The sequence below is a fragment of the Oculina patagonica genome, chromosome 13 (assembly GCF_052425735.1).
Source record: "Oculina patagonica isolate OP01 chromosome 13, crgOcupat, whole genome shotgun sequence".
Classification (NCBI taxonomy): domain Eukaryota; kingdom Metazoa; phylum Cnidaria; class Anthozoa; order Scleractinia; family Oculinidae; genus Oculina; species Oculina patagonica.
In genome coordinates, this window is record NC_135770.1 from 4,926,728 (window position 1) to 4,954,661 (window position 27,934).

Genomic DNA, 27,934 nt, shown 5'->3' on the forward strand with positions numbered 1-27,934 from the left:
AGTAGAGTAGAGTAGAGTAGAGTAGAGTAGAGTAGAGAGAGTAGAGTAGAGTAGAGTAGAGTAGAGTAGAGTAGAGTAGAGTAGAGTAGAGTAGAGTAGAGTAGAGTAGAGTAGAGTAGAGTAGAGTAGAGTAGAGTAGAGTAGAGTAGAGTAGAGTAGAGTAGAGTAGAGTAGAGTAGAGTAGAGTAGAGTAGAGTAGAGTAGAGTAGAGTAGAGTAGAGTAGAGTAGAGTAGAGTAGAGTAGAGTAGAGTAGAGTAGAGTAGAGTAGAGTAGAGTAGAGTAGAGTAGAGTAGAGTAGAGTAGAGTAGAGTAGAGTAGAGTAGAGTAGAGTAGAGTAGAGTAGAGTAGAGTAGAGTAGAGTAGAGTAGAGTAGAGTAGAGTAGAGTAGTAGTAGAGTAGAGTAGAGTAGAGTAGAGTAGAGTTGAGTAGAGCAGAGTAGAGTAGAGTAGAGTACAGTAGAGTAGAGTAGAGTAGAGTAGAGTAGAGTAGAGTAGTAGTAGAGTGGAGTAGAGTAGAGTAGAGTAGAGTAGAGTAGAGTAGAGTAGAGTAGAGTAGAGTAGAGTAGAGTAGAGTAGAGTAGAGTAGAGTAGAGTAGAGTAGAGTAAAGTAGAGTAGAGAAAATAGAGTAGAGTAGAGTAGAGTAGAGTAGAGTAGAGTAGAGTAGAGTAGAGTAGAGTAGAGTAGAGTAGAGTAGAGTAGAGTAGAGTAGAGTAGAGTAGAGTAGAGTAGAGTAGAGTAGAGTAGAGTAGAGTAGAGTAGAGTAGAGTAGAGTAGAGTAGAGTAGAGAAGAGCAATGAGAGGGAAGATAGAGTAGAAGAGTAGAGTAGAGCAAAGTAGAGTAGAGTAGAGTAGAGTAGAGTAGAGAAGAGTAAAGTAGAGTAGAGTAGATTAGAGTAGAGTTGAGTAGAGTAGAGTAGAGTAGAGTTGAGTAGAGTAGAGTAGAGTAGAGTAGAGTAGAGTAGAGTAGAGTAGAGTAGAGTAGAGTAGAGTAGAGTAGAGTAGAGTAGAGTAGAGTAGAGTAGAGTAGAGTAGAGTAGAGTAGAGTAGAGTAGAGTAGAGTAGAGTAGAGTAGAGTAGAGTAGAGTAGAGTAGAGTAGAGTAGAGTAGAGTAGAGTAGAGTAGAGTAGAGTAGAGTAGAGTAGAGTAGAGTAGAGTAGAGGAGAGTAGAGAAGAGTAGAGTAGAGTATAGTAGAGTGGAGTAGAGTAGAGTAGAGTAGAGCAAAGTAGAGTAGTGTAGAGTAGAGTAGAGTAGAGCAGAGTAGAGTAGAGTAGAGTAGAGTAGAGTAGAGTAGAGTAGAGTAGAGTAGAGTAGAGTAGAGTAGAGTGTAGAGTAGAGTAGAGTAGAGTAGAGTAGAGTAGAGTAGAGTAGAGTAGAGTAGAGTAGAGTAGAGTAGAGTAGAGTAGAGTAGAGTAGAGTAGAGTAGAGTAGAGAAGAGTAGAGTAGAGCAAGAGTAGAGTAGAGTAGAGTAGAGTAGAGTAGAGTAGATATAGTAGAGTAGAGTGAAGTAGAGTAGAGTAGAGTAGAGTAGAGTAGAGTAGAGTAGAGTAGAGTAGAGCAAAGTAGAGCAAAGTAGAGTAGAGTAGAGTAGAGTAGAGTAGAGTAGAGTAGAGTAGAGTAGAGTAGAGTAGAGTAGAGTAGAGTAGAGTAGAGTAGAGTAGAGTAGAGTTGAGTAGAGTAGAGTAGAGTAGAGTAGAGTGTAGAGGTAGAGTAGAGTAGAGTAGAGTAGAGTAGAGCAGAGTAGAGTAGAGTAGAGTAGAGTAGAGTAGAGTAGAGTAGAGTAGAGTAGAGTAGAGTAGAGTAGAGTAGAGTAGAGTAGAGTAGAGTAGAGTAGAGTAGAGTAGAGTAGAGTAGAATAGAGTAGAGTAGAGTAGAGTAGAGTAGAGTAGAGTAGAGTAGAGTAGAGTAGAGTAGAGTAGAGTGTAAGGTAGAGTAGAGTAGAGTAGAGTAGAGTAGAGTAGAGTAGAGTAGAGTAGAGTAGAGTAGAGTAGAGTAGAGTAGAGTAGAGTAGAGTAGAGTAGAGTAGAGTAGACTAGAGTAGACAAGAGTAGAGCAAAGTAGAGTAGAGTAGAGTAGAGTAGAGTAAAGTAGAGTAGAGTAGAGTAGAGTAGAGTAGAGTAGAGTAGAGTAGAGTAGAGTAGAGTAGAGTAATGCAGAGTAGAGTAGAGTAGAGTAGAGTAGAGTAGAGTAGAGTAGAGTAGAGTAGAGTAGAGTAGAGTAGAGTAGAGTAGAGTAGAGTAGAGTAGAGTAGAGTAGAGTAGAGTAGAGTAGAGTGGAGCAGAAGGAAGTTGAGTGTAGTTGAGTTACTGATGACGTTTAAGGCCTCTAAAAGAAGTCTAGACCTTTCAAGCCAAAACCTACAAAGCTGTTTAGTATATTTTAGTAAACATTATTAAAATAAACCGTTTGGAAATTTGAGACAGCCTAACACAACGTGTTCTCAAAATAATGTTACAGAAAACAATGTTTCCACACTTTTGAAATTCTTTTGAGATGTGCTTATTAGTTATAATTGATAACTAAAGCATTCCAAAGTGCAACGCATGATTTTGGTAGCAAAATCTTTCGTTCTTCTCCTTCTTGCAGACAGGCGAGAAATGAAAAAGCTCTGTAATTTTTAAATGAAGAGCAAAGTGCACTGCGAAGTTAAAATTTGGAGAATATATTCCTTTCCACCCACTCCACAGTTGTCCCGGGGGGTACTCAAAAAGGTTTTATACGGGGAGGCTCCGCCCCGAGGTCCAACCCCTTACCCTTTTTTATACCATTTTGACAGAAAAGGTATCCCCTTCGTATACCTTTTATTGAAAAATGGTACCCCTTTCAGATACCTCAACGACACGACATGTTCTTAGAAAAAGGACGTTTTCTTGACATTTTTATGTAGCGCTTAATAAATTAAGACGATACAGCCATTAGTTTCGTCTGTTCGTAATATTTAATTTAAACGACCTTTTAAAATATCTTAATGACAGAATTTCCTACCCTTTCATATACCTAAACTTGTAAAATCCCTACCTTTTTATATACCTGAATCCCGAAAAAAAGTACCCCTTTCGGGCGGAGCCTCCCCGTGTAGGCCATTATAGGGAGTACCCCCACCCCCCGGGACATTTGTTCAGTGATATTTTTAATGCAAGAAAAACGATCTTGTTTTTTAGGCGAAAACGCTCTATACTGTAATTCCAGTTTCCCTTGCAAAGGTTCTGCGTCCTTCAGCTTTGCGTTTATATAAAAATATAAAAAATAAGGCAAGTTCAAGCAGCTAAACTTAACATTAAACGCGGCTGGAGTTTTGGTTCTAGGTTTAGTAAAGCAGCCTTTGCTAACAAAAAAGAATGTCAGTATATTTAATTTATTGCCGCATGTTAAAAGCATTTTAGCTTATTTCCCTTATGACTGTTAGTGAAATCCCTTTCGTATTTTTTCCCTCTTTCTTGGAGATATTAGCTTCATAAGCTTCTGTTGTAATTCAAGGTTTAATATGGGAGAGACTTTTCATTAAGCAGATATTCAAACAAGCTATTCCGTTAATCAGCCCCCCTCCCCCCTCCCCCCTCCCCGCTCCCCCTCCCCCCTCCCCCCTCCCCGCTCCCCCTCCCCCTCCCCCTCCCCCATCCCGTTCTAAATATATCTCCACTGTGACTGATATTACACATGGTGATATTTGGTGACGAGTGCTTTAGCAAATAGAACTTGCACTAGAAGTCCTAGAACCATTTAAACTCGGCTTATAGCTCGGGCGAGGTATTTTTTGTCGAAATGTTGAAAATTTCGTTCGTGACTTATCAGATTCCGAGGTATTTGGTATTAAACCAAGCGAATCAACCTAAACACGCAATGCAGTTTAAGTTTCTACTTATTTTTTAATTTATTATAGAATCAGCGAGCCCAGACTTGTTTGTTTGGAATAACTTCGCAAATACCGTCAGTCAGGAAAGAATGGTAGAAAAAGTGTTCTTTGGCGACTGAATAGAAAGGCTAAGTTTGAACGCCATTTTAACCCCTATAGAAAGGCCAGGATTTGAACGCCATTATACTGTTTTTCCTGTTTATTAAAGCTTGCTCAAAGAATCATTTTTAGTGGCGTTCAACCTTGGCCTTTCTATAAGGACAACGGCAGGCATTTTCAAGTGTTCTTGGATTTCTTTTGTTTATCAATGGCAGACACTACTAAAGCAAATTAAAGCCTGCTTTAAGATCGACATCCTTAGAGACTTTTCAGTGATGCGTTAAGAACTATAAAAAGTGAAAACGTTTTCCTCACATGCATATGTTTTATTAGCTATATTTATTATTGGTAGCTAGCCTTTCGCCAGGTCTGTTTTAAGAGAGAAAAACGCAAGTACTTTTGTACAAAATAGGTAAATATATCTTTGGGTGTCAATAATAAATTGGCATCTAAAGGCTTGACTGAAGAACTAATGACCTCCTTTAGGTTAATTATAAATGCCTGTTAGTAATATGAACATTTTTATCAAAGGATGTTTAACCAACACTAAATTTTACAATGTTTGCCAAAAATGTCGGGCAAGGTACTGTTTCTGCAAATTGTTGACAAAATTTCTCGGCCATTCAACTTAACAAATTAAAACTGCATGATCATGTCGACTTTCGTTCGTTTGGCAATTATTAATGAAAGTGTTTGGATTTCAACCAAGCGGATCCACTTATGTTAAATTTCTGAATAAAACTTCTTTGATTCCAAGATCACAAGGACCGTGAAACAATTAAAGAAGTATACTAGATGAGTTTCACTCAAACACGCAATGCAATTTATACTCCATCACGATACTTTCATAGACCTTGGGTCACGCAAATATGCTACATTTTGGAACAGTGGAGTCCCGATTGACTTCGAACGTTCAGATAACTCAAACCAAAACTCCCTTTGATCTGCTTCAATAAGTCGTTATTAATGCGATTACCCCTGATTACTCGAACTCCCGATTTCTCGATCCAATTTTCGTTTCGATTGGAGGTTCTGGTTCGAGAAATCGTTAGTCGTACTTCGTTTGCAACAGTCTGGTCGTATAAAACGGCTGGTCCTAAAGTAAAGCGGAATTCTAATGTTTGTCTACTAATTCGGTCTGCAAGCTCACTGCATCAAAGATTGCTCTTTATTCTTACGACATGCTCCGTTTGATAAACATATCAAAGTAAAGTGGATGCCTGAGAAAATAATCAATTTTAGTTTCTTTAAAATTAATTGAAAAACCTTCGTGGGGTTCTTAGATTTTACGCTTGATATCCAGAAATTCAACGTATTTATATTTACACTAAAAAAACTTAATAACATATTTTATTTTAATATTCTTTTACACCAAATATATCAGCTTGCTTCTACTAAAATCTAAGAGATTGCTTGACAACTGGCGAAAAATCGTTTAAAACGAACGTTGGAAAGTTAACTAAAAAGGGATTTTTTGATCAAATATCTTTGATCTCCATCAATTGACTGAATGCAAATGACAATGTGAAGTATCTGTTTCTCCCGTTGCTCAATTTATATTTAAGTTCTTTGTAATATAAACATCGTGTTTTGCTGGTCCTGTTTGCTCAGTAGTAACGACTAAAAGATTTTTCTTGTTCCAATAGGTCTCATTTTCTCATGATTTGTTCAATAATTGCAAACAAAGCTTGAAAGTATTCTAAGAAGCTCAAAAGAACGTTAAAAACTAGTCCAGAAGGAAACTGTTGCTCGTCACCATGGTAACGTCAAGTCTGGCATTTGCTATATTTATCGATTAGGTGTCTTCACGCTACAGACGTCACTTTCGAAGAATCTTGTGTTTCCTAAAACAGTTTCGGCCCTCTTAAAACCAAGACAACATCATGTACACACAAACTCATGACCTTGACCAAGACATTGAGATAATTAACAAAAAACCAAAAAATTCTTTCACATTTTGAGTATGCCGCAATTGCAAATTATCTTTTATAAATAACTCTTAATTACCTTCACTTAATGTCGTCTAGAAAGGACTTAAAATTCCTATAAGAAGGCCCGGGCTAATTTTTTGTAGTTTTAGCAAAGAGGGACAGTTTAAAAGCGGGGTCATGATATTGGAAAAATAAAGAAAAAATTGGTGTTTGAAAAACGATCGGGCGGCGTTCATTTTCAAGGGATCTAACTCATAATGGCGTCTCGGTTCATTTGCCTTTGCGTGAAACACAAAGACCGAATATTCCATAACAGCAGAATTTTAATGCATGTCCGCAATTGAAAAGAATGATTTGTCTTGCCTTTTTCATCAGCAATTACTAAATTTTGACAAGACAAATATGTAGAGAGATTATCAGGACAATTTTTAAACGGCGATTTTTAAGGCGACTTTTAATCCACGTTGCCCAATATCGTGATTTTGCAATGTACAGATTAATTATTTGCCTCTGCCGATACAATTGAGTGCTCGCGACTGACAAATCCGCAGGACATGCAAATTACTTCTTGAAAACAAACACAACTTGTTAAAGAGCCATGCATATTCCTTGCTGCCTCCTCAAATCTTTAACAGAAACTTTGAAAAACTCACGGAAACTTTTTCGTTTTTATGAGTAGATATAATTTTCGTGACTGTAGCCGAAGTGAACAATGTCTCAAGGAAATTACTGAGCCATTTGACCTTCGTTTTTACCCTCAAGCCAAATAAACATAAATCTCAAAGCAGAGTGTTAAACTGTCTGTGTTCTAGGAACATTTGTTGTCTGCAGTTTTAAAAGTTAATTTCTTTAATCCTTTAGGGGTTTTCAAGGTTTTTTTGTTCCCTTTTAAGTATACTACCATGCCGTGATAAGTTCAATCATATTCAAACCAGGATGTGGCCGATGACATGTCCTTTCTTATTTTAACAACGCCCGCTTTTTGTTCTTTGACTTCTTTTATTTATGACAGACACCATTAAAGTAAATTGAAAGTTGTTTTAATATTTAGTTGATAAAGACCCTCGAAGAGGTACAGCTATGCTTTTTTGAATAGGTGTTTTCTTAAGTTTTCCAATATGGCTTAACTCTTTGTTTTTTCCTTCTCCTTCTCAGCAGCCAGCCCCAGGTCTCAATTGAACTTAGGTGAGTCAAGGCTATTTCAGTCACTTCAGTCTTGATATGTTCTGTTTAATTTTATTTTTGTTGTTTATTTATCTTTTCACTAAAAGTTTGAACGCCAATCTGTTTGTTAATTGAACGTATATTGTTTAGTCCTGAAGACAGTTTATAGCCCTAAGTCGGTTAGCCTTCAGACGATTTAAGTATTTGCTTTATTGACGTCGTGAATACATTTTCTCCAGTGTTTTAAAATATGTTGATTGGTGCCCACCATGTCGTTATGTAGATCACACAAGTAACATACAACTAATTTTTGCGTTCGCGTGATCTTGCCTTCAAAATAAATGATTTGTACAGTGATGACATGCTGTTTGCTTATAAATTCACTGGGGGCGAGCTACTATCTTCTGCAAATAATTTACATCAACTGCTAAAAATTTCGCTCATGCATGCAGGGCACTTTTGATGAGAAAATCAATCAAGCGAGTGCGCTTTTAAACATGCAATGGAATTTGTATTTCGTCATATTCCCATTCTTTTTGCCAACTGAAAGAAAGTGCAATTGCAAACATTATCAGACTTTGTGCGTCAAAAATATCGTTAGAAAGGAACTGACAGAACAGAGTTAACTGGTCTTATACATGATTGAACATGATTGAACTTGTTTTAGTTATAGAGTGGAGTTTTGATTCGCTCTATGATCACAGCACGCAAAGCAGGAGTCCGATTTGTTAATCACGAGTATATGAGCTGTTATCAATTGACTGTTAATATAACAAAGTTAGAAAATAACTTGAAATCAGTTGAACTTTTTAGTTAATAAAATGATAGCATTTCACCAGAAAAGGATCGAACCAATCCAACTGCAAAATCATATCCGTTGCCACCCTGCGAGCAGAGCCCTTTCTTTTCCACTGATATACTTGAGAAGAAAGGGCTCTGCAAGAATCGTGTAAAATCTTTGTTGAGCATGCGCGAGGTTTACGCGATGCTTGCGCGTTTAGCTTGCGCGGGCTTGCGCGAGGACGATTTAATCTTGGCATGCGCGCGCGGAATGGCGTGACGGATCGCACACGACAGCGTGAACAAAGTGTTTCTTTCATAATTTCTTTTTTGTAAAGAGCGTCTGAATTCCTTCAGTAAAAACACGTCAAGTACCGCTTGAGGTATTGTTAGTGAATTTATGGTAGAGATGTGCGATTTTAACAGTGAAATTTCTTCTTGGTTTGCGAAAAACCGAGATCTTAAATGATCCAAAAGCTGCACGTGTACACTAACGTAGCAGATGGCGAGAGCATTCGTCAGCTCTTGTGCTTTTGAGAGCGTACTGTGCGCTCTGTCTTGACCGTCAGTTTCTCTAAAAAATTTATGCCTGCGCAGCAAAAACCGGTTTAATCCGGGCTGACCAGCCCAAACTTTAGGGCTGCGGCGACTTCAAAGAAATGACAAGATTCAGGCAGAGCCTCTTTCTACTTCCCAAATCTCAACTAAAGGGAAGTTAAAAGAGGCTCTGCTCGCAGGGTGATCCGTTGCGAGAAAGAGACGCGTACTGCGTCTTGCCAGCTAACGAATTTAGAACTGGTTCCGGTTCAATCCATCAGCGAGCTGTCTTTTCTGTACTCTTCTTCGAACGTTCAGATAACTCGAACCAAAACTCCCTTTGATCTGCTTCAATAAGTCGTTATTAATACGATTACCCCTGATTACACGAACTCCCGATTTCTCGATCCAATTTTCGTTTCGATTGGAGGTTCTGGTTCGAGGAATCGGTAGCTGTACTTCATTTTCAACAGTGCGGTAGTATGAACCGGCTGGTCGTAAAGTAAAGCGGAATTCTAATGTTTGTCCACTATTTCGGTCTGCAAGCTCACTGCATCAAAATTCGCTCTCTGTTCTTACGACATGCTCAGTTTGATAACCATATCAAAGTAAAGTGGATGCCTGAGAAAATAATCAATTTTAGTTTTTTAAAACTAATTAAAAACCCTCATGGGGTTCTCAGTCATTACGCAGGATACCCAGAAATTCAACGCATCTATATTTACATAATAAAAACATAATAAAATATTTTTTTTATCATATTCTTTTACACCAAATATATCAGCTTTCTTTTAATATAATCTAAGAGATCGCTTGACAACTGGCGAAATATCGTTTAAAACGAACGTTGGAAAGTTAACTTCAAAGGGATTCTTCAATCAAAAATCTTTGATCTCCATCAATTGACGGAATGCAAATGACACTGTAAAGTATCTGTTTCTCCCGTTGCTAAATTTATATTTAAGTTCTTTGTGTAATATAAACATCATGTTTTGCTGTTACTGTTTGCTCAGTAGTAATGACTTAAAGATTTTTCTTGTTCCATAAGGTCTCATTTTCTCATGCTTTTGTTCACTAATTGCAAACAAGACTTGAATATTCTAAGAAGCTCAAAATAACGTAAAAACTTGACCAGAAGGAAACTATTGCTCGTCACCATGGCTACGTCAAGTCTGGTATTTTCTATATTTATTGATTAGGTGTCTTCACGCTACGGACGTCACTTTCGAAGAATCTTGAGTTTCCTAAAGCAGTTTTGGTCGTTTTGAAACCAAGACAACATCATGTACACACAAACCCATGACCTTGACCAAGACCTTGAGATAATTAACAAAAAGCCCAAAAATTCTCTCACATTTTGAGTATGCCGCAATTGCAAATTATCTTTTAAAAATAACTCTTAATTAGCTTCACTTAATGTCGTCTAGAAAGAACATAAAATTTCGATAAGAAGGCCCGGGCTTACTTTTTCGTAGTTTTAGCAAAGAGGGACAGTTTAAAAGCGGGGTCATGATATTGGAAAAATAAAGAAAAATTGCTGTTTCAAAATCCATCGGGCGGCGTTTATTTTCAAGGGATCTAACTCATAATGGCGTCTCGGTTCATTTGCTTTGCGTGAATCGAAACACAAAGAACGAATTCCATAACAGCAGAATTTTAATGCATGTACGCAATTGAAAAGAATGGCTTGTCTTGCCTTTTTCATCAGCAATTACTAAATTTTAACAAGACAAATTTGTAGAGAGATTATCAGGACAATTTCTAAACAGCGATTTTTTAAGGCGATTTTTAATCCATGTTGCCCAATATCGTGATTTTGCAGTGTACAGATCAATTATTTGCCTCTGCCGATACAATTGAGTGCTCGCGACTGACAAATCCGCGGGACATGCAAATTACTTCTTGAAAACAAACACAATTTGTTAAAGACCCATGCATATTCCTTGCTGCCTACTCAAATCTCTAACAGAAACGTTGAAAAAGTCATGGAAACTTTTTCCATTTTTATGAGTGGGTTTAATTTTCGTGACTGTGGCCGAAATGAACAATGTCTCAAGGAAATTACTGAACCATTTGATCTTTATTTTTACCCTCAAGCCAAATAAACATAAATCCCAAAGCAGGGTGTTAAACTGTCTGTGTTCTGGGAACATTTGTTGTCTGCAGTTTTGAAAGTTAATTTCTTTAATCCTACAGGATTTTTCAACGTTTTTTTAGTTCCCTTTTAAGTGTACTACCATGCCGTGATAAGTTCAATCATATTCAAACCAGGATGTGGCCGATGACATGTCCTTTCTTATTTTAACAACGCCCGCTTTTTGTTCTTTGACTTCTTTTATTTATGGCAGACACCATTAAAATAAATTGAAAGTTGTTTCATCATTTAGTTGATAAAGACCCTCAGAGAGGTATAGCTATGCTTTTTTGAATAGGTGTTTTCTAAAGTTTTCCAATATGGCTTAACTCTCCCTTTTTGTTTTTTCCTTCTCCTTCTCAGCAGCCAGCTCCAGGTCTCAATTGAACTTAGGTGAGTCAAGGCTATTTCAGTCACTTTAGTCTTGATATGTTCTGTTTAAAATTTCATTTGTGTTGTTTATTTATGTTTTCACTAAAAGTTTGAACGCCAATCTGTTTGTTAATTGAACGTATATCGTTTAGTCCTGAAGACAGTTTATAGCCCTAAGTCGGTTAGCCTTCAGACGATTTAAGCTTTGCTTTATTGACGTCGTGAATACATTTTCTCCGGTGTTATAAAATATGTTGATTGGTGCCTACAATGTCGTTATGTAGATCACACTAGTAACATACAACTAATTTTTGCGTTCGCGTGATGTTGCCTTAAAAATAAATGATTTGTACAGTGATGACATGCTGTTTGCTTGTAAATTCACTGGGGGCGAGCTACCATCTTCTGCAATATTTTACGTCAACTGCTAACAATTTCGCTCATGCAGGACAGTTTTTGATGAAAAAAATCAATCAAGCGAGTCCGCTTTTAAACATGCAATGGAATTTGTATTTCGTCATACATTGTATTGCCATTCTTTTTGCCAAAGAAAGTGCAATTGCAAATATTATCAAACTTTGTGCGTCAAAAATATCGTTAGAAAGGAACTGACAGAAGAGAGTTAACTAGTCTTATGCATGATTTACGAACTTGTTTTAGTTATTGAGTGGAGTTTTGATTCGCTCTGCGATCACAGCACGCAAAGCAGGAGTCCGATTTGTTAAACACGAGTATATGAGCTGTTATCAATTGATTGTTAATATAACAAAGTTAGAAAAAAAAACTTGAAATCAGTTGAACTGTTTAGTTAATAAAATGATAGCATTTCACCAGAAAAGGATCGAACCAATCCAACTGCAAATGCATATCCGGTGCGAGAAAGAGACGCGCACAGTGAGTGTCTCTTGCTTGCTAACGAATTTAGAAATCCAGTTCAATTCATCAGAGAGCTGTCTTTTCTGTACCCTTCTTTTCTCTCAGCTTTTCGCGTGGAACCTAACAAATCTAATGCTATAAATTTTGATTCGTGGAGATGCTAGTGATGTACGCGTAAGAGACTTTTTCCCTTTGCGAAACCCTCCGGCTAAGATTAATTTAGAATCAAACAGGTTTCCCTCCAATAAACAAATTAGTTTTTTCGTCTTTTTAAAAGTTACACAAAATATCCGAAGTCAGTTTGAATATGGCATAAAAATTGCGATTATAAGTCAATCGGGAGCTATTTTGCCCAAAGATCAAGTTAAAACTTAACTATGAGGAGCGTATTTGCGTTTTAGGAACTGTTCTTGAGCGTGAGTTATTGTGAAGGCGACAGTTTCAATAACTTACAATGGCAAAATTGTTTTTTTCAATTGTGCATGTATACTTCGTTATAACCTTTTTTTAATTTGAAACAGCGTTATCACTAAGTGTAGTGTGCTTATTTAGTAACTAGTAATGTGATCCTTAGACCGTAAACCTTGTTGTTAATTCGGTTGCGTACCGTGTTCAAGACAACTCCTTAATTTTATTGCACTAAGGCAGAGTTTTTATGTCGGTCGCTAGATTGTGCACAACATCAAGTGTCGCTAAAACGGTATTTGCGTGTTTGGAACCTTTTTAACCATGTTTAAAAGCCTTCCCGATATAATTAGTTTAAACAAACTTTGTCAGACCCACGCCATTTTAAACCAAACAAAAACTCAAGCACTGTTTATCCATCACTGATACATCAGCGTGAACCATGTAAGGCTAAATTCGCCAACTTGCTACTCCGGGAAAAAATTGTCAAATATTTTGCCTGCTGGCGCAATAAAAACACAAGAAAGTTCAAGAATTACACGCCGACCCTCATTTCAAAGAAAAAACCGTCAGGTATTTCATGTTTTTGTTTACTTTGAATAAAACACTTGATAATGAACAGCAATTTTCGCATGCTGTGCCCTTACGCTTTCAAAAAGAAAAGTTACGTTATGTCATAAGCACTTCAAATATTTGTTTTTTAGTTTTTGCGGAAAACAACAAACGGTGGTTGTTAAGGACGTTTCACACATGGGGTCCATAACTCCCCCAGAGGAGTTAAACATGGCTTTTGAGTCTGGTATTTATAAAATATGTTCATCAAAGCATAATTTTAAATAACGTTATAAAAATCAAAAGCTGAAAATTGCATTTCGTTTTGCTAATTCAATAATTTTATCTTTTAACCTAGAGAACAGTGATTGCAACTGGGTGACCTTATTATCTTTCAAATATTTAATTGATTAATATCTTTTAAATATAACCTTATTATCTTAACGTTCTTGACTAAATGCGCAATTATAGCAGTTATTGCAGTTCACTTAACAAGAATGTTGAGCAGGAATGTTGGTTGTTCTGGTTTTGTTTGTAACGTTGCTAAAACCGAACAGTTTCAAGATTCTCGAGAAAAATCGGCAAATTTTAGGATGTTAAATGGAAAACAAAAGGTTTCAGAAAAAGAAAGCACTATTGACGACATCTATCCCTCTTGCTGTGTTGGCGCCAGAGTTAAATAATAATTAAATCTGTTTTAGTGCACTCTAGAAACGTACTCCCATTGTGAAAGAAAATCAATTAATCAAAAATTGTAGTCAGTAGGAGTTTCTGTTAGCATGTTTCTATGACAACGCCTTGTATGCGGCCAAGCAAATGCGTCAACTTCGTCGTCATACGCCACTTGTAAACTTGATGGGTTTTCTTTGAAATGTAAATGGTTTTATTATTCCTAGATAAAGAGCTGTCTGCTCTCGGTCTAATATTTTTTAGAACCCATAAAAATGCAATTATTTTATGAACCAAAAAGAGCAATCATGTACTGTTCTTACTTGTAGAGACCTTTAAAACTTAACTGAGTGGATTAAATTGTTTGTGCCACAAATTATTGCGTAATAGGTTGTGTAGCATATTTTGCATACTTTTAGTTTTTGCCATGATATACATTTAATTTGGTGAAAAGGTTTTGGAGGGACAAGCAAAATTTTCTCAGAGAGAATATTGCAGAAAACAATTTCCCCTTATTTTTGGTCACAGGCACATTTAGGACTCACAGATGTTCGTGATTTTAGCGGAATGTAAAAACAATGCAATAGTGCCTCGAGAAAAGTACGCCCTGCCGTCTCTAATGAACCATACTAACATTATTTAATTGTCCTTCGATACATAAACACTCAAAGAACATTCCAGTGGTGAAAATGCAATCTACAAACAGCTATGAATAGAAATTTCTTTCATGCTGGAAGGTTCACTGATTTTTCTATTGTTTCAAGCAAATATTTATTGAGTCATCAAAGGCTTGTTCAGTTCAGTTCACGAAGACCTCAGACAGGTAACAACACTTGTGATACACGTTTAACAAAGTTTTCTCACGGGTTCTAACTTGCTCTTTTCTTTTTCTTTATAGCAGCCGGCAGCAGCAGTTTGAACTTTGTCTTGTAAGAAGAAGTGAATTCCAACTTTGGTAAGTTTTTCAATGATCTATGTTTTTTGCTTTTATTGCAAGTGCGAATACGTATTCGAAGTAGATTCTTTACACGCCCATTTCTGATCAGGACTCAAGTGACGGTCGCGCTGTTTTCAAAGACGATCGATGAGCTACTACTCGTTCTAGATTAATTGTTTTCTCGCGTCACCGAACGAAACAAATTTTGTTGTGTTTGGCTCGTGTAGTTTTTTATTAGGTGGCAGAATCAAGCGAGCGGTTCTCGTTCAATTAATAATGTGGGCGTTCACCAAGCAAGTGGACAGCTAACTCACAACATTTTTACTTTCACTAAACATTTTGGCGTCAAGACAAGTCATATAGAGCTGCGAAAAGTTCTTGCGGTAACCTTTTAAATGACAAATTCGTAATTCGGTGAAGTGACTGTACAGTGAAGTGTGCGTTAAGTCAGTGGTCGGTTCAGAATGACAAAACCGTGTTACATCTGGGCTTACTTGTTAAAGCAGTTGTTATTTAACTCGGTATTTGCAAGCCGACTGCTGTCAATTCATTTTTCTAAGTTATCAATAAAGATCCAATTATTTTTTCGTTTTCACTTTAAAATTTCCTATGTTTACTCTTAAGCTGTTACTGCAAGTTTTCTCTTAATAAGGACAAGAGAAATATTCGTTAACTTTCAATCGTCATTTGGCGCGTGTATCGAACAACTATCGCAGAAGTTTCACATTTAAAAGATGGATAAAAACGCTGCTGGGATTTAAGATTTGATATTAAGTTAATAATAACAAAAGGTAAAAACTTAGGAATGCATAGCCAGAGAACTGGAATGATCTAGATGATTAAATACCCCAGCAGGGAGTCGTGTTCAAAGAAAACCAAATTAATTCTAAGAAGAACGCAACCCAGGGTGCTTTGCTGACCCAACTGAGTAAAACAGTTACACGTAACAAGGTTTCAACTTTGGCGGATTTGTTATTTCAACATCAAAGCGGTCGGTTGAGTTGAACAGTAGGCAGTCAACAAGTTAAAAGGCAAATTCATTTCTTATGCGAATGAATAATCAATGAACTGATCAGTCGGCATCTTTTAAAGACAGTTTGCGAGAAATTCGTTTTTTAACTCTTACCTCAACAAATTGCTATGTTTCTTTTTCACAGATTCTTTTTTAAAACAAGGGATTTCTATATACTGCGAAATATCACTAAATTTTAGTCTTCTTGAAAAAGCGTGCCAGTCTTCATGAACCAAAAGGCGACACCTTTCATTATATGATAAGATACACAAAGGCGAACATTCTAGAACAGCCGAATTCACTCAGTCGTATCTGATTTGATATGGGAAAGTAAACAAATGAATAAACAGAACAGTGCATAGAAACTAAAAGAATCAAGATGATAATTCTAACATGCCAGGAAGGATATTTTGAAATAATTCAAAATTGACCGGTTACTAGATTCCATTTTTTGCTGAAATATCAAGAACTGCGGCCTGCCGGGGCAGGATCATTATTCTTTTGTATTAATTATATAAGGCACGCCCAAGCAAATCCGATCGCGTGGAGAATGAGGATAGCGCGAAGATCGTGACTCGCAAGCCTCGAGTTGATTCTAATTCTTCCGAGAAAAGAAGCAAAAACCTAAACAGTTTAAATGCCACAGTGGGAAATTAACAGGTTCAAAAAAAAAAAAAAAATTTTTTTCAAAGTTGTTTCCATGGACAGAAATGCAATAATATGAAGGTATATGTATCGAAGTCAGTGCGCGGAGGACGTATCAAGCTCTCGTTTAGGTTATTCTAGTATTTCCCTAGTCAGTTGCACTTTAAGTCAACATTTCAATTGTCCGGCTAAATTACTTGCTGTTCGTTCTTCAAGTTAATTGTTTAATTATGGCTCTCGTGATTAACATTGAATCAATGAAACTTTTCGAACATTTTGCAATCTTTACACCTTTGTAATAACATACCCTTAAAAATGCCTTTCAGAAGTATACTCGAGTACATTTTGGCTAAAAGTTGTAGTTAAAAATAGAGATCGGAACATGTGCTTTAGTTGACTCTAGTTTCTACTCTACTCTACTCTACTCTACTCTACTCTACTCTACTCTACTCTACTCTACTCTACTCTACTCTACTCTACTCTACTCTACTCTACTCTACTCTACTCTACTCTACTCTACTCTACTCTACTCTACTCTACTCTACTCTACTCTACTCTACTCTACTCTACTCTACTCTACTCTACTCTACTCTACTCTACTCTACTCTACTCTACTCTACTCTACTCTGCTCTGCTCTGCTCTGCTCTGCTCTGCTCTGCTCTGCTCTGCTCTGCTCTGCTCTGCTCTACTCTACTCTGCTCTGCTCTGCTCTACTCTGCTCTGCTCTGCTCTGCTCTGCTCTGCTCTGCTCTGCTCTGCTCTGCTCTGCTCTGCTCTGCTCTGCTCTGCTCTGCTCTGCTCTGCTCTGCTCTGCTCTGCTCTGCTCTGCTCTGCTCTGCTCTGCTCTGCTCTGCTCTGCTCTGCTCTGCTCTGCTCTACTCTACTCTACTCTACTCTACTCTACTCAAACAAGGCCAATAAAAAAATAAAAAAATAAACGCTCATGGCTTATCTTAGAAGTTTTTTTTTTCCCGCAGGATTTTTGAGACAAGAAACAAGAAATAACCGACGATAATGAAGCAGATATTGTGTTTGTCCATCGCCGCTGTTCTCCTGTTTGGAGCTTCTGTTGTCCACGGTATGTCTTATTCAGTTGTCATTTTATTTTCTGCAAAACGTGAATAATGACGAAAAGTTCTTTTAAACCTTAAGTTTCAGGCTTGAAATATGAACTCAAAGTTTTAACTTCTTTCAGTCAAAAATAATAGCAAAAACATTGGTACTTACCCACAGGGTAATCGCTACACATAACTTTGCCTAATAAAATTAAACCAAGCACGGTTGGTAGCTTTAAAGCTGTTGTCCAAAGTAAAATTTCTGGCCATTAGTTGCATTTATCAAAAAACAAAGTTAGCCGAAACAAAGCAAGCGCCCAGCGGGAGGTAAATCAGAATTGCGTTATTCCAGAAATAATGTCATTTTGAATTTCAAAATCCAGTTTTTATCCAACGGGAAAATTTGAAATAAGTAATTAAATCGGTTACAAATCGGTTAGACTGTAGTAGACTCAGAATAAAACCAACAAAATACCTGCTCTTAACTTTAAAACTGGTCAGTTAAGGCAAATTGAGCGCATGTACTAGGCCAAAGGATGAACAAGGATTATCGAGTTCTCCCACGCTCAACAAGTTTCTGCGGTCAAGAGATGCAAAAAAGGCTTGTTTCGTTTTATAACTAATCCGGCAGAACGTGCGATGTATAAACAAAATTCTATAAACTAAAAAAAATTTGTTTGTTCATTATACAGGTCAAGCATCGGCAACACTCGTAAATATAGATTGTGCCAGTGTTACAGCAATAAGTTTTGACATCGACATACCTGATATCGCTCAGTGGGATACCGCCGAGCCAACTGACGTCAATGCCTGGGCTTTGAACGCTAAAACCGATGCATCGTGTAAGCCTTCATTTAATCAGGGGACCGGAAATGTGGAATACGCTCCGTTTAGCGTCGTTACCTGTGCCGATGCACCGGAAGTAACTTCCACCCAAGTTATATACAGCTTTAACATTAATGTTGCTGCTGTAGCCGACCCCACTGCCTCACCGGTAACCTATCAATATGACCACCAATACACCGTCAGGTGCTTTTACGACAGGGAAAACTCAAACTTACAGGCGAGCTTTGAACCTCTTCATTTATTAACAAGTGCTGATGGAGGTAAGTCAGAAGTAATAAAAATGAGTAGCAGCTTAGTAATAGTATTTTTATTTAAGTGCTATTCCGGCTTCCCTTCCGTATTATTCCATTTTCATGTCACGGTTGCGCCCATTTAGTTCAGATCATAAGTCAAATTTCAAGTTGGCAATAAATTCAAGTCGGTAATAACCTGCAGCAACCTTGCTTTCTATCAGTTTATGCAGTTCATGACTTTTTTCATGTATTAAATGGTTTGAACCCAGGAGTATCACTGAACACTGGCTGCGCTCACATCTAGGCTACTAACTAAAGTTAAGACGGGGATAACTATAGTTAGCTATTTCGGTAATGTGAACGCTTCTCTGTTCACTCTAACTATAGTAAGAAAATTTACGCTTCGGTGATCCAAAACAATACAGACTTACTAAAATTATACCCAAGCAGGGTTCATGGGTTAGTCTTTGGTTTACAAACGAACAACCAATCATAATGTGACATTTCTATTCGCACGTGCGAGATGAACATATATAAATATGCAAAATATAAAGTATACGTAAAGCGAGTGGAAAAAGAAAAACAACAAACAAAAAATTTACATAAAGCAATATAAAAATGTTAAATATACGGCGGATAGATCCATTGTAAGCACTAATAAAGCTTGAATTCTTCGGCATGTAGCATCCGTTAAAAGTTCCACCTTATACTTAATTTTCTTCAATGGCTTGCCGCACAAAAATAAGAAAAAAGAAGGATAACAGCTTGCGCCGGTAAACCATGTTTTTAACGAACCTTTTTTAATTTTGACGTCATCCATAGTCTTATTAGAACTAACTGTGGTTAACTGCATTGGTGTGACCGCAAAGTCAATCGAAAGCACTAACTACAGTTAGGTATGTCGTCACGTAACTTGAGACTAACTAAAGTTAAACTTTAGTTACGTACATGTACGTCGTAGATGTGACCGCAGCCACTATCTACAAAACGCACGTGCGAAGTTATTATTCTGCTCATTGAACTTTACATGCTAATGATAATAGTTAAATGCTAACGAGGAAGACCAGCAGTGTTCATGGCGGCCATATTGAAGGAGTGAAACAATAAAATGATTTTCCTTTGGGAAAAAATCATTTTTATGCAAATATATTTTATTGTTTGACTCCTCCAACATGGCTGCCATGAAAACACTCTATAGTCTTCATTATAAGGAACAAGATACTCGTGTCTTTACACAGAATCAATAATAGTAAATTTACATTATTGTCCTACTCAATACAATATAAAAGTCATCTTGTTATAAGAGATCGCTTAAATCTTTCTGTTTCGAATTCTACTCTTGGGAGGATGTACTCATGCCCCCCGTCATGCCCTCGCTTATCATTGGTCATCCTCTCGTTTTGGCCGGGGGTGGGGAAAGGAAGGGAAGTAAGTCCAAGAAAACATGTCAAGTGTAAATAGTTACTTGTTATTTAGTTATTTTTGGAGCTACAGGGTTCTGAATGTGTTTATTCTTTTCAGGCAACGGGCAATTGTTGTTTGCGTTCACTCTTCACCTCCAGTCTGACGGTTCTCTACTTTCCGGCGTCATTGACTTGTCGACACCAATTTACGGACAAGTATTGGTTCAAAATGATGCCAATTTTCCGAATCTGGATGTTCATCTCACGTCTGTTACTGCCAGCTCAGATGCTGCTAATTCGGCAGGCCAAGTTACATTAATCACTAATGGGTACGTTTGACCATTTTGGACATTTTAGTGTTCACTATTCCCGGGGAGGTTTTCCTTATACAAGCTTTATACGTTTGTCTGTGCGGCGCCAAAGAGTATGGCTTTTGTACCGTTTGGGTCTAAAATAGGGTCTCAATTTTGGGTGTTAGGTCTAAATTAGGGTAAGAAAAATCGCATATTTTGGTCTGAATTAAGGTAAGACTCTTAAGAAGCCTGCCACGCACCTCCATCAAAATATTCAGGGAGTACCCCTCGGGTCGCCTCTTGACAAGAAAAGTAAATTACGGTTACAGCTAGACATACCCAAGCCATGCCCATACAGGAGAAGGGGACTGGAAAGAAATGGTAAATTACCTCAATTAATTACCTCAATTAATTTCGTCAACAAAATAATTTGGCAACTAGAACTAATGCCATGAAAACCAGTAAGGACAACTTGTATGTTGGCCTCAGCACAATTGATTTGTTAATTTGATTCGATTTAAGCGTCTGCGTCTCACCTCCCTGCGCTCAGTTAACTAAGTTAAAAAAAAAAAACAATCCGATTACAGCGGCTTATCATTTCGGGTAACCTAACCAGGCAGCTGTGTTTTGAACAAAAAATTAACTTCCAAGACTAATTAGATCAGAGAGTTAGTTTTTTGAAGAAACTGCTGTACTGCGTCGGCGGGCAAGTGGACACGCTTAGTAATTCATGAGAACGGAGTTGATAAGTATTCAAACACGGCAGTTATTGAGGATTCCCGCAATGGGTGATATAGTACACTGACGTGTAACAGCGGTTATTTGAGGGCTTTAGCAACGACGACGGCAACGTCGACGACAACGTCGGGTAAAAATGAATTTATATTTTATTTGAAAACCTCGCAATTTGCTAGACGTATTCTGCTTATTTATCGCTTTAAGAACTAGTACCCGCTGAATATTCAAAGAAAGCCCAAATAGAAAATTAGGCGTCGTGGCTGACGTTGTCCAAAATACACAGAATTTCGTGCAGAGTTATTATTCTACTCATTTAACCTTTTGTTTGGTGACTATCTCGTCGCCGTTGCAGTTTAATTTGCTTAAGCTCTCTAATGTTTGTAATACGGTATCCTCCCCACTCCAATATAAAAGATAAGGGTTTATTTTGGTCGTCAAGGACCATTATTTTTTTAGGGGGAGGGGGAGGGGGGTTTGGGCAATTTTTCTGGGCAAAATTTTTTTTTCACCTTCAGGTTGTGCAAGAATTTTTTAAAGACTTTTCTTATCTTTTTTCCTCATGGCCGCCCCTTGCACGATTTTTTCAGCCGGTTTTTCTGTGCATGATTTTTTTTTGGTTATTGCTTAACCCCCCACCCCCTCAAAATATAATGGTCCGTCCTTTATATTAATCGCCCTCTCCTTAGTCCCGCAGGTCCTTAGTACCTATTTTCCCGGTTATTTTAGAATTCTTTAAAGTTGTCCTTAATACAACAGTTAAACAGGTTTTAATTAAGTGAATATGTTTAGCCTTTCTAGAGAACTAATGTCTTTTCTTTCTTTACTTAGCTGTGAGGACGCCAATGGGATAGTTGATGCTGACAGCCTCACATGTGACACTAATGCAGATGAACGATTTGACATGAACGCTTTCCGATACCCCGGACAAACAACCGGTAACCTGGTTTACTTCCATGCCACAGCCATTGTTTGCTTGTCAACTAATGCAGGCTCCACCTGCCAAACTCAATGCGCCGCTGCCTGCCCTCCTGCTAAACGAAAGAGACGTGAAACTGTCCAGGACGTCCTGCAAACAACGTACTACGTGAAGGCTGGTCCATACAGAATTGTGGACCCCAATGAAGGTTTGTTTTTAAAAAACACTTGTGCTGATGTTAATCAGTGTGATATAAAAATTTTGACAGAAAAGGTACCTCTTTCGTATGCCTTCAATTGAAAATGTCACCCTTTTACACACCTTCAAAATAGTTACTATATGTTTTTTTTTTAATTTGTCATTTAAATAACCCTTTAAAATACATAATTGAATTAACTTTTCGGTTGGTCTGTTCGAAGCATTTTGAAAGGCGTTTTTAAATGCCTTAATTACAGTAGATAAATTATGAGTTGATACAGACTGGACAGAGCAACTTTGTGGTGTTGATATTAGAACTAAGATAATCTGGATTACTTTTAATGAATACCAGTTTGAAGGTTTAAAAGATCTAAAAGTAGTTTGCCCCCAGGGGTGGTAGAGGAGACGGGCTTAGCGGCATGGAGAAATTTTAGAAAGTGGTACTTAAGATAGGATGAGATCGGAACAATGGCTAGCCTTGTGTTAACGAAAATTCACTTTTTACGTTTTTTCAACTATAACTTGTCAGTTGATGCCAAACTAAGGTTGAGCTGAAATTAAATAAATAGTCTGAACCCAAGGACTGGTGTATCCTCTACACAAAGTATAGAAAGAAGTTTGGTTTGCTCATTTTAAACTTAAATCAGTCTGCAGATAATTGTTAAAATGGTAAGCTAATTGTAATATCTTTAAATTCAGCTTGATGGCGAGGACTAATTGAGATCAACGAAAATGTTTGCTTATTCAATTATTCCACTACTTGATACTAAGCCGAACTTAAATGCACTATAACCAAAAGAAATATCAAGTAATTTCTCACATGACGTTTTATTTTATTTCACCAGAAGCCGCTGTTGACAAGAATGTCAAGGATGAGGGCGCAGCTTTTCCCACCTATGCGATCGCGGTTGTGGCTGTCTGTGGTGTCGTGGCCATCGCTATCGCTAGCGCCGTCGTGGTCATTGTGCTTCGCCGTCGCCGCCAAAATACTACAATTTCTGAGCCGCGTGATACTGGCGTCACCGCCTAATTTACAGGCCACATGTTTGGAGCAGAAATAGCTGAATAGTTTATTGTAGTGAAGTGTTTCATTTTATTGGAAAAGTCGTTATTCTCCAACGGCGTCTTTGTTGATTAAATGTTAAAAAAGGGGTTATCTCTTTTTTTTAGCATTTAATCAACAAAGACGCCGTTCTACGGCTTTGATATTGGTTTAAAAAACAGTTATTGAATAGTGGAGTCTTTATTCCTTAAAATTAAAAATTCAAAGGTTTTCTGATTTAATCAGAAAACCCTTGAATTTTTTAATTTAAGGTTAATTGATGGTCATTGCTTCCGTTGGTCACTGGCCGTTGCTTCCGTTGTACTTAGTAATGGACTTAGTAATTCCATTACTAAGCACAACGGAAGCAATGGCCAGTGAATAAAATCATTTCCAAAGCCTTGTAAAAAGCAGGATATTTCATACTTCTACCATCATGATAGAGGCATGAAATATCCGTCTTTTCACAAGGCTATGAATGGGTTTCAACATGACTGACATATGCTGATTAACCTTTTCAAAAGGTTAATCAGCATATGTCAGTCATGTTGAAACCTGCAGATCATCCCCCGCAGTGACTAGCTTGGCAGCCAGTCGGAATGAAGGACAATTTTTTCTCAGGAGAATTGTATTGGGAGAATTTATTTTTCAATCATTACGTTTTTTATTTCCTTAGGAAAAACGTTTTGATTGAAAATAAAATCCTCCCATGATAAGCACAGTAAGGAGAAGATTTATCCTGATCGCGGAATCTACCCATATTTCTTTATTACACGTGTTAAAGGAATACCTTTCTTTCCTTATTACACATTATTAAAGGAATACCTATATTTCTTTATTACACATTATTAAAGGAATACCTATATTTCTTTATTGCACAGGTAAAAGGAATACCTATATTTCCTTATGACACATTATTAAAGGAATACCTATATTTCCTTATTGCACAGGTTATAGGAATGCCTATATTTCCTTATTGCATAGGTTAAACGAATACCTATATTTACTTATTGCACAGTTTAAAGGAATACCTATATTTCCTTATTACACATTATTAAAGGAATACGTATATTTCCTCTCGTCCGAATCAGCTGGCTAATATTCTGCTCCAAAACACCTGATTATTTACTTAACACTTTGTAACCAGAACTGAGCACAAAAATAAAAATTCTGTCTTTGAGATACTAAACATGTGTCGAGTTTTATCTTTTCTTCTGCTTCGATTTTCGATAACTTTATTTTTCAGGGGTCTTTTAGTTTTTGGGGCCGGACTCTAATTAAAAGTGAAGGATATGATAGTCGGAAATTTTAAGAAGTATCCACTAAAAAGCTAACAGAATTTCTTTTTGTGGGAGTGGATCGAAATTATTATCAGTAAGAGATAAAGTCTTTTTGAAGCTTTACCATTAATTTTTGGGGTTTAATAAAACGGTTCTTTTAACGTCATTATGAGTATTCTGAAAGTATTCTTTAATCGATCTCCCACGTTCATTTCTTTGCTTGTCTTAATCCACAAGTTAGCAAATTAAAGAAAAAGACCAGGCCAATTTCCACATACAAACCTCGTGCTTGCTCAATTAAGCCATATATCGTGAACACAAACACAAATTGTTAAATTCTGTAGCATTAATCACTTGCCTAAATAATGTCTGCGATCACATCTAGGCTACTAACTATAGTTAAGACAGGGATAACTATAGTTAGTTATATCGGTAATGTGACCGCTTCTCTGTTCACTCTAACTATTGTTAGAAAATTAAGGCCTCGGTAATCCAAAACAATACAGACTAACTAAAGTTATACCCAAGCAGGGTTCATGGGTTAGTCTTAAGTTTTCAAAGGTAGAATTGTGAAAAGTCTTTTCGCACGTGCGAGATAAACATTAATATGCAAAATAAAGCGTGAAGCGAGGGGAAAAAGAAAAAGAAAATACCAAAGAATTACATATATTAACCAATGTAAGCAAAAATTAAGCTTAATTTCTTCGTCGTCTAGCATCCGTGGAAGTTTTACCTTACTTCATTTTTTTCTACGGCGCCGAGATGCCGTACACAAATCGAAAAAAAAATAGAGGAACAACTAGGCACGGCTTTTGCCGGGCAACTTTTTTACATTTAACGGATCAACAGCTACGGCTGTCATGAACTAATTTAATTTTAATTCGAAATTATCCAAATGCAAATCGAAACTAACTGTAGTTAACTGCATTGGCTTTTAAACATAATTATAGTAATTTTATTAAGGAAGGTTATGCCGACTTAGATAGCTTTCCCATGTCATAATTTTTAAATTTTTATACTGTCACACCCAAATTACTGTTTGTATTTTTATCTAGTTTTTATCTATTTTATCTGTTCTCATTTTTTTTATTGATAATATATTTGTAGTAGTATTAACTTTTATTCTAGGGGAGGGCCACAGGTTTTTCAGTTTTCAACTGTAATGTGTAACCCTCATTAAATAAAGTTGTTATTATTATTATTATTATTGGTGTGACCGCAAAGTCGACCGAAAGCACTAACTAGTCTAACTACAGTAAGGTATACGTAGGACGTCACGTAATTTAAGACTAACTTAAGTTAAACTTTAGTTACGTCGTAGATGGGCAATCGTAGTCGGTGGTTTTGATGGGCATTTCTCTTTTAAGGCAAGACGCCATAAGACCAGAAGTACATAATACTCTAAGAAATCCTTCCGTTGGATTACTTCGAACGTACTTGTATCTGCATACCGCATGCTCAGTGAAAAAAACTGAAAAGCTTGTTCAAGTTGGATAGCGTGAGTATAGTAGCCTTTATACCAACCGGCTTGTAACACTGATAGTGGCTGCGGTCACATCTACGACGTAACTATATTAACTTTACACCAACAACTTCACACCAATGCAGTTCTGATTATCATTTGGATAATTTCGAAGTTAAATTAGTTCATGACAGTCCTTGTTGTTAATCTGTGTCTAGTTGTTCCTCTTTTTTTTTCTATATTTGCACGGCATCTCGGCGTTGACGAAAATAAAATGAAGTAAGGATGCTAGACACCGATGAATTCAAGCTTTATTTTTGTTAAAATTGGTGATATGTAATTTCTTGGCATTTTGTTTTAATTTTTTCCTTCTCTTCACGCCTTGTTTTGCATATTTATGTTCATCTCGCACGTGCGAAAAGAATTGTCGCATTCTTATTGGCTTTTCGTTTGTAAACTTAAGACTAACCCATGAACCCTGCTTGGGTATAACTATAGTTAGTCTGTATTGTTTTGGATCACTGAGGCGTAAATTTTCTAATTATAGTTAGGGTGAACAGAGAAGCGGTCACATTACCGAAATAGCTAACTATAGTTAACGCCGTCTTTACTATAGTTAGTAGCCTAGATGTGACCGCAGCCAGTATCTTGTAATCATCTGGTCAGCAAAAACGAAAAATTAAAGCAACTAAAGGTTGACATGCTTCAAGCATTTGCCAGAATTTGGGATTGGATGTGTCTCTGCCACCCATTCGACCTAAAGCATTGTACCTTGCCCTGCTGAATGAAGCCAATGCTCTTGCCAGAGCCGAGAGTGACTGGTTAGCTAACCCACATGCGAAATCACCTTCTCATTGGCTAATTCCAGAAGAAATCAATTTATGTCAATGCATAGACTAGCCTGCGTAGCTGGCGGTATTGTTGGGTATTAAAGCGCCCACCAGCAAGCGGCGAAGCCGCGACAACGAGCGCCGCAGCCGCGAGTGGCTTGGGGAGGAGAAGCTGAGGTATTTCAGCTTCTCCTCCCCAAACCACTCGCGACTTCGTCGCTTGCTGGTGGGCGCTTTACAACGCTTTAATACGCTTTAATGCTCATCAATACCGCCAGCTACGCAGGCTATGCATAGAATATAAGATTGCAGCTACGATTAAAAGGTCCTGAAGTGTGGGTATGAATTCAATTTCGCAGGTCAAATTTAACCCAAATCCCATTTCCCAGTCTATTATTTTCCCAGATTTTTACAAATCCCAGTCTAGTGACCCAAATCCTATTTTTCAAATGAAAATTTGCCAGATCTCTTTCAGGTCCCTCTGTTAGCTTATCGTTGTTAATATATATGATCAGCTAAACTTTAACAGTTCAGTTGAATGTCCAGTTTTGGAAATGTTTTGATCCGCAGATCAAAACAAACAATTATCCAATCATTGCTCGAATTTGGAGTCACATGATGCGAGGTCTGTTGACATAAAATATTCCTGCTCTGTCGATCGAAATCTAGAACAGCGAAGTGTACAGAACTCAAATTCGAATGAAACAAGCTTCGTTCTATTAACTAAGCGGAAATTCACAGCTTACAGAAAGAAGAAAATATGCCATTGACCTCTCTTGGACAGGAATAAGTAAAGCGGAGACGAGCGCTTGCATTTTAAATGTTTTTTCTGTCGCGCGCTATGCACTTGGTTTTGGTAAATAAAAAAGAACTGAGCTATGAACTCCGCTTTTAAAATAAGATACTCTCGCAGTTTACGCCACATCATGCAAGTATTTAAGCATCCTGGGCCTAACTTTATTCACGGCTTGCAGAAAGAAAAAAATATGCCGTTTATCTCTCTTGGCCGAGAGTGAGTAAAGCGGAAACGAACGTTTTCCGTCGCGCGCTATGTACATATCAGTGACACACTTAGCACTTGGTTTGGTAAATTAACAGGAGCTATGAACTCCGATTTTCAAATAAGATACTCTCACAATTATCCCGGGCATTAGCTTGGCGGCGTCTCGAATTCAAAAATTAAATGCGATGTCGCAAACTGACATGAAAACATTAACAGTTGGTATCGTGCCAGAACTGACCGGTCTAACAAATTGATAGTCGAAGGTTTGCATTAGCCGTTAAACTTATTACTTGTTTTCTACGAATTAAACGAAAAAGTAAATAGCTTCGTAGAAGCCACATGAATATTTGGCGCAACTGAGTCAAGAAAATAGAACACGCGTGGAAGGAAACGACACATTAGAGTGGCATTACATTGCTGCAAATCAAACAGCCTGGCTTGGCAACACAATAAAAATATGAGAAAAGAAAAATCCTTCGCGCAGCTCATAATCTGCTGGTCTTGTAGTGAAAACATAAAGTGAGCTGTACTGAGTTTTATCTTGCAATAAAAATGAGTCACAACAAACCTTTCTAACATATATTTCATCAACAAATAGGCGTCAAAAGGTGTCAAACTCTGCTTCGCAAAATAGCTGGCCAGGAAATCAATTAGACCGATGACCTCAAC

General features: G+C 37.4%; 1 protein-coding gene across 10 annotated transcripts in view; it reads left to right on the forward strand.

Moving 5' to 3' along the window:
• The first annotated feature begins 6,754 nt into the window (after positions 1-6,754).
• Positions 6,755-27,934, forward strand: part of LOC144636828 (ZP domain-containing protein-like) — a 59,469-nt gene continuing 38,289 nt past the window's right edge. For 2 of the 10 annotated variants that reach the window (XM_078496036.1, XM_078496038.1), the window contains exons 1-6: positions 14,132-14,194; positions 14,270-14,326; positions 16,944-17,044; positions 17,714-18,127; positions 19,622-19,832; positions 21,363-21,658. In XM_078496036.1, coding sequence (XP_078352162.1) covers positions 16,981-17,044; positions 17,714-18,127; positions 19,622-19,832; positions 21,363-21,658 — 985 coding nt within the window. In that variant the 5' untranslated portion in view covers positions 14,132-14,194; positions 14,270-14,326; positions 16,944-16,980. Of the gene's footprint in view, positions 6,955-7,037; positions 7,068-10,750; positions 10,772-10,860; positions 10,891-14,102; positions 14,195-14,269; positions 14,327-16,943; positions 17,045-17,713; positions 18,128-19,621; positions 19,833-21,362; positions 21,659-22,493; positions 22,890-27,934 lie in introns of those variants that run through there. The other 8 variants (XM_078496033.1, XM_078496030.1, XM_078496031.1 and 5 more) reach the window with 8 other exon arrangements.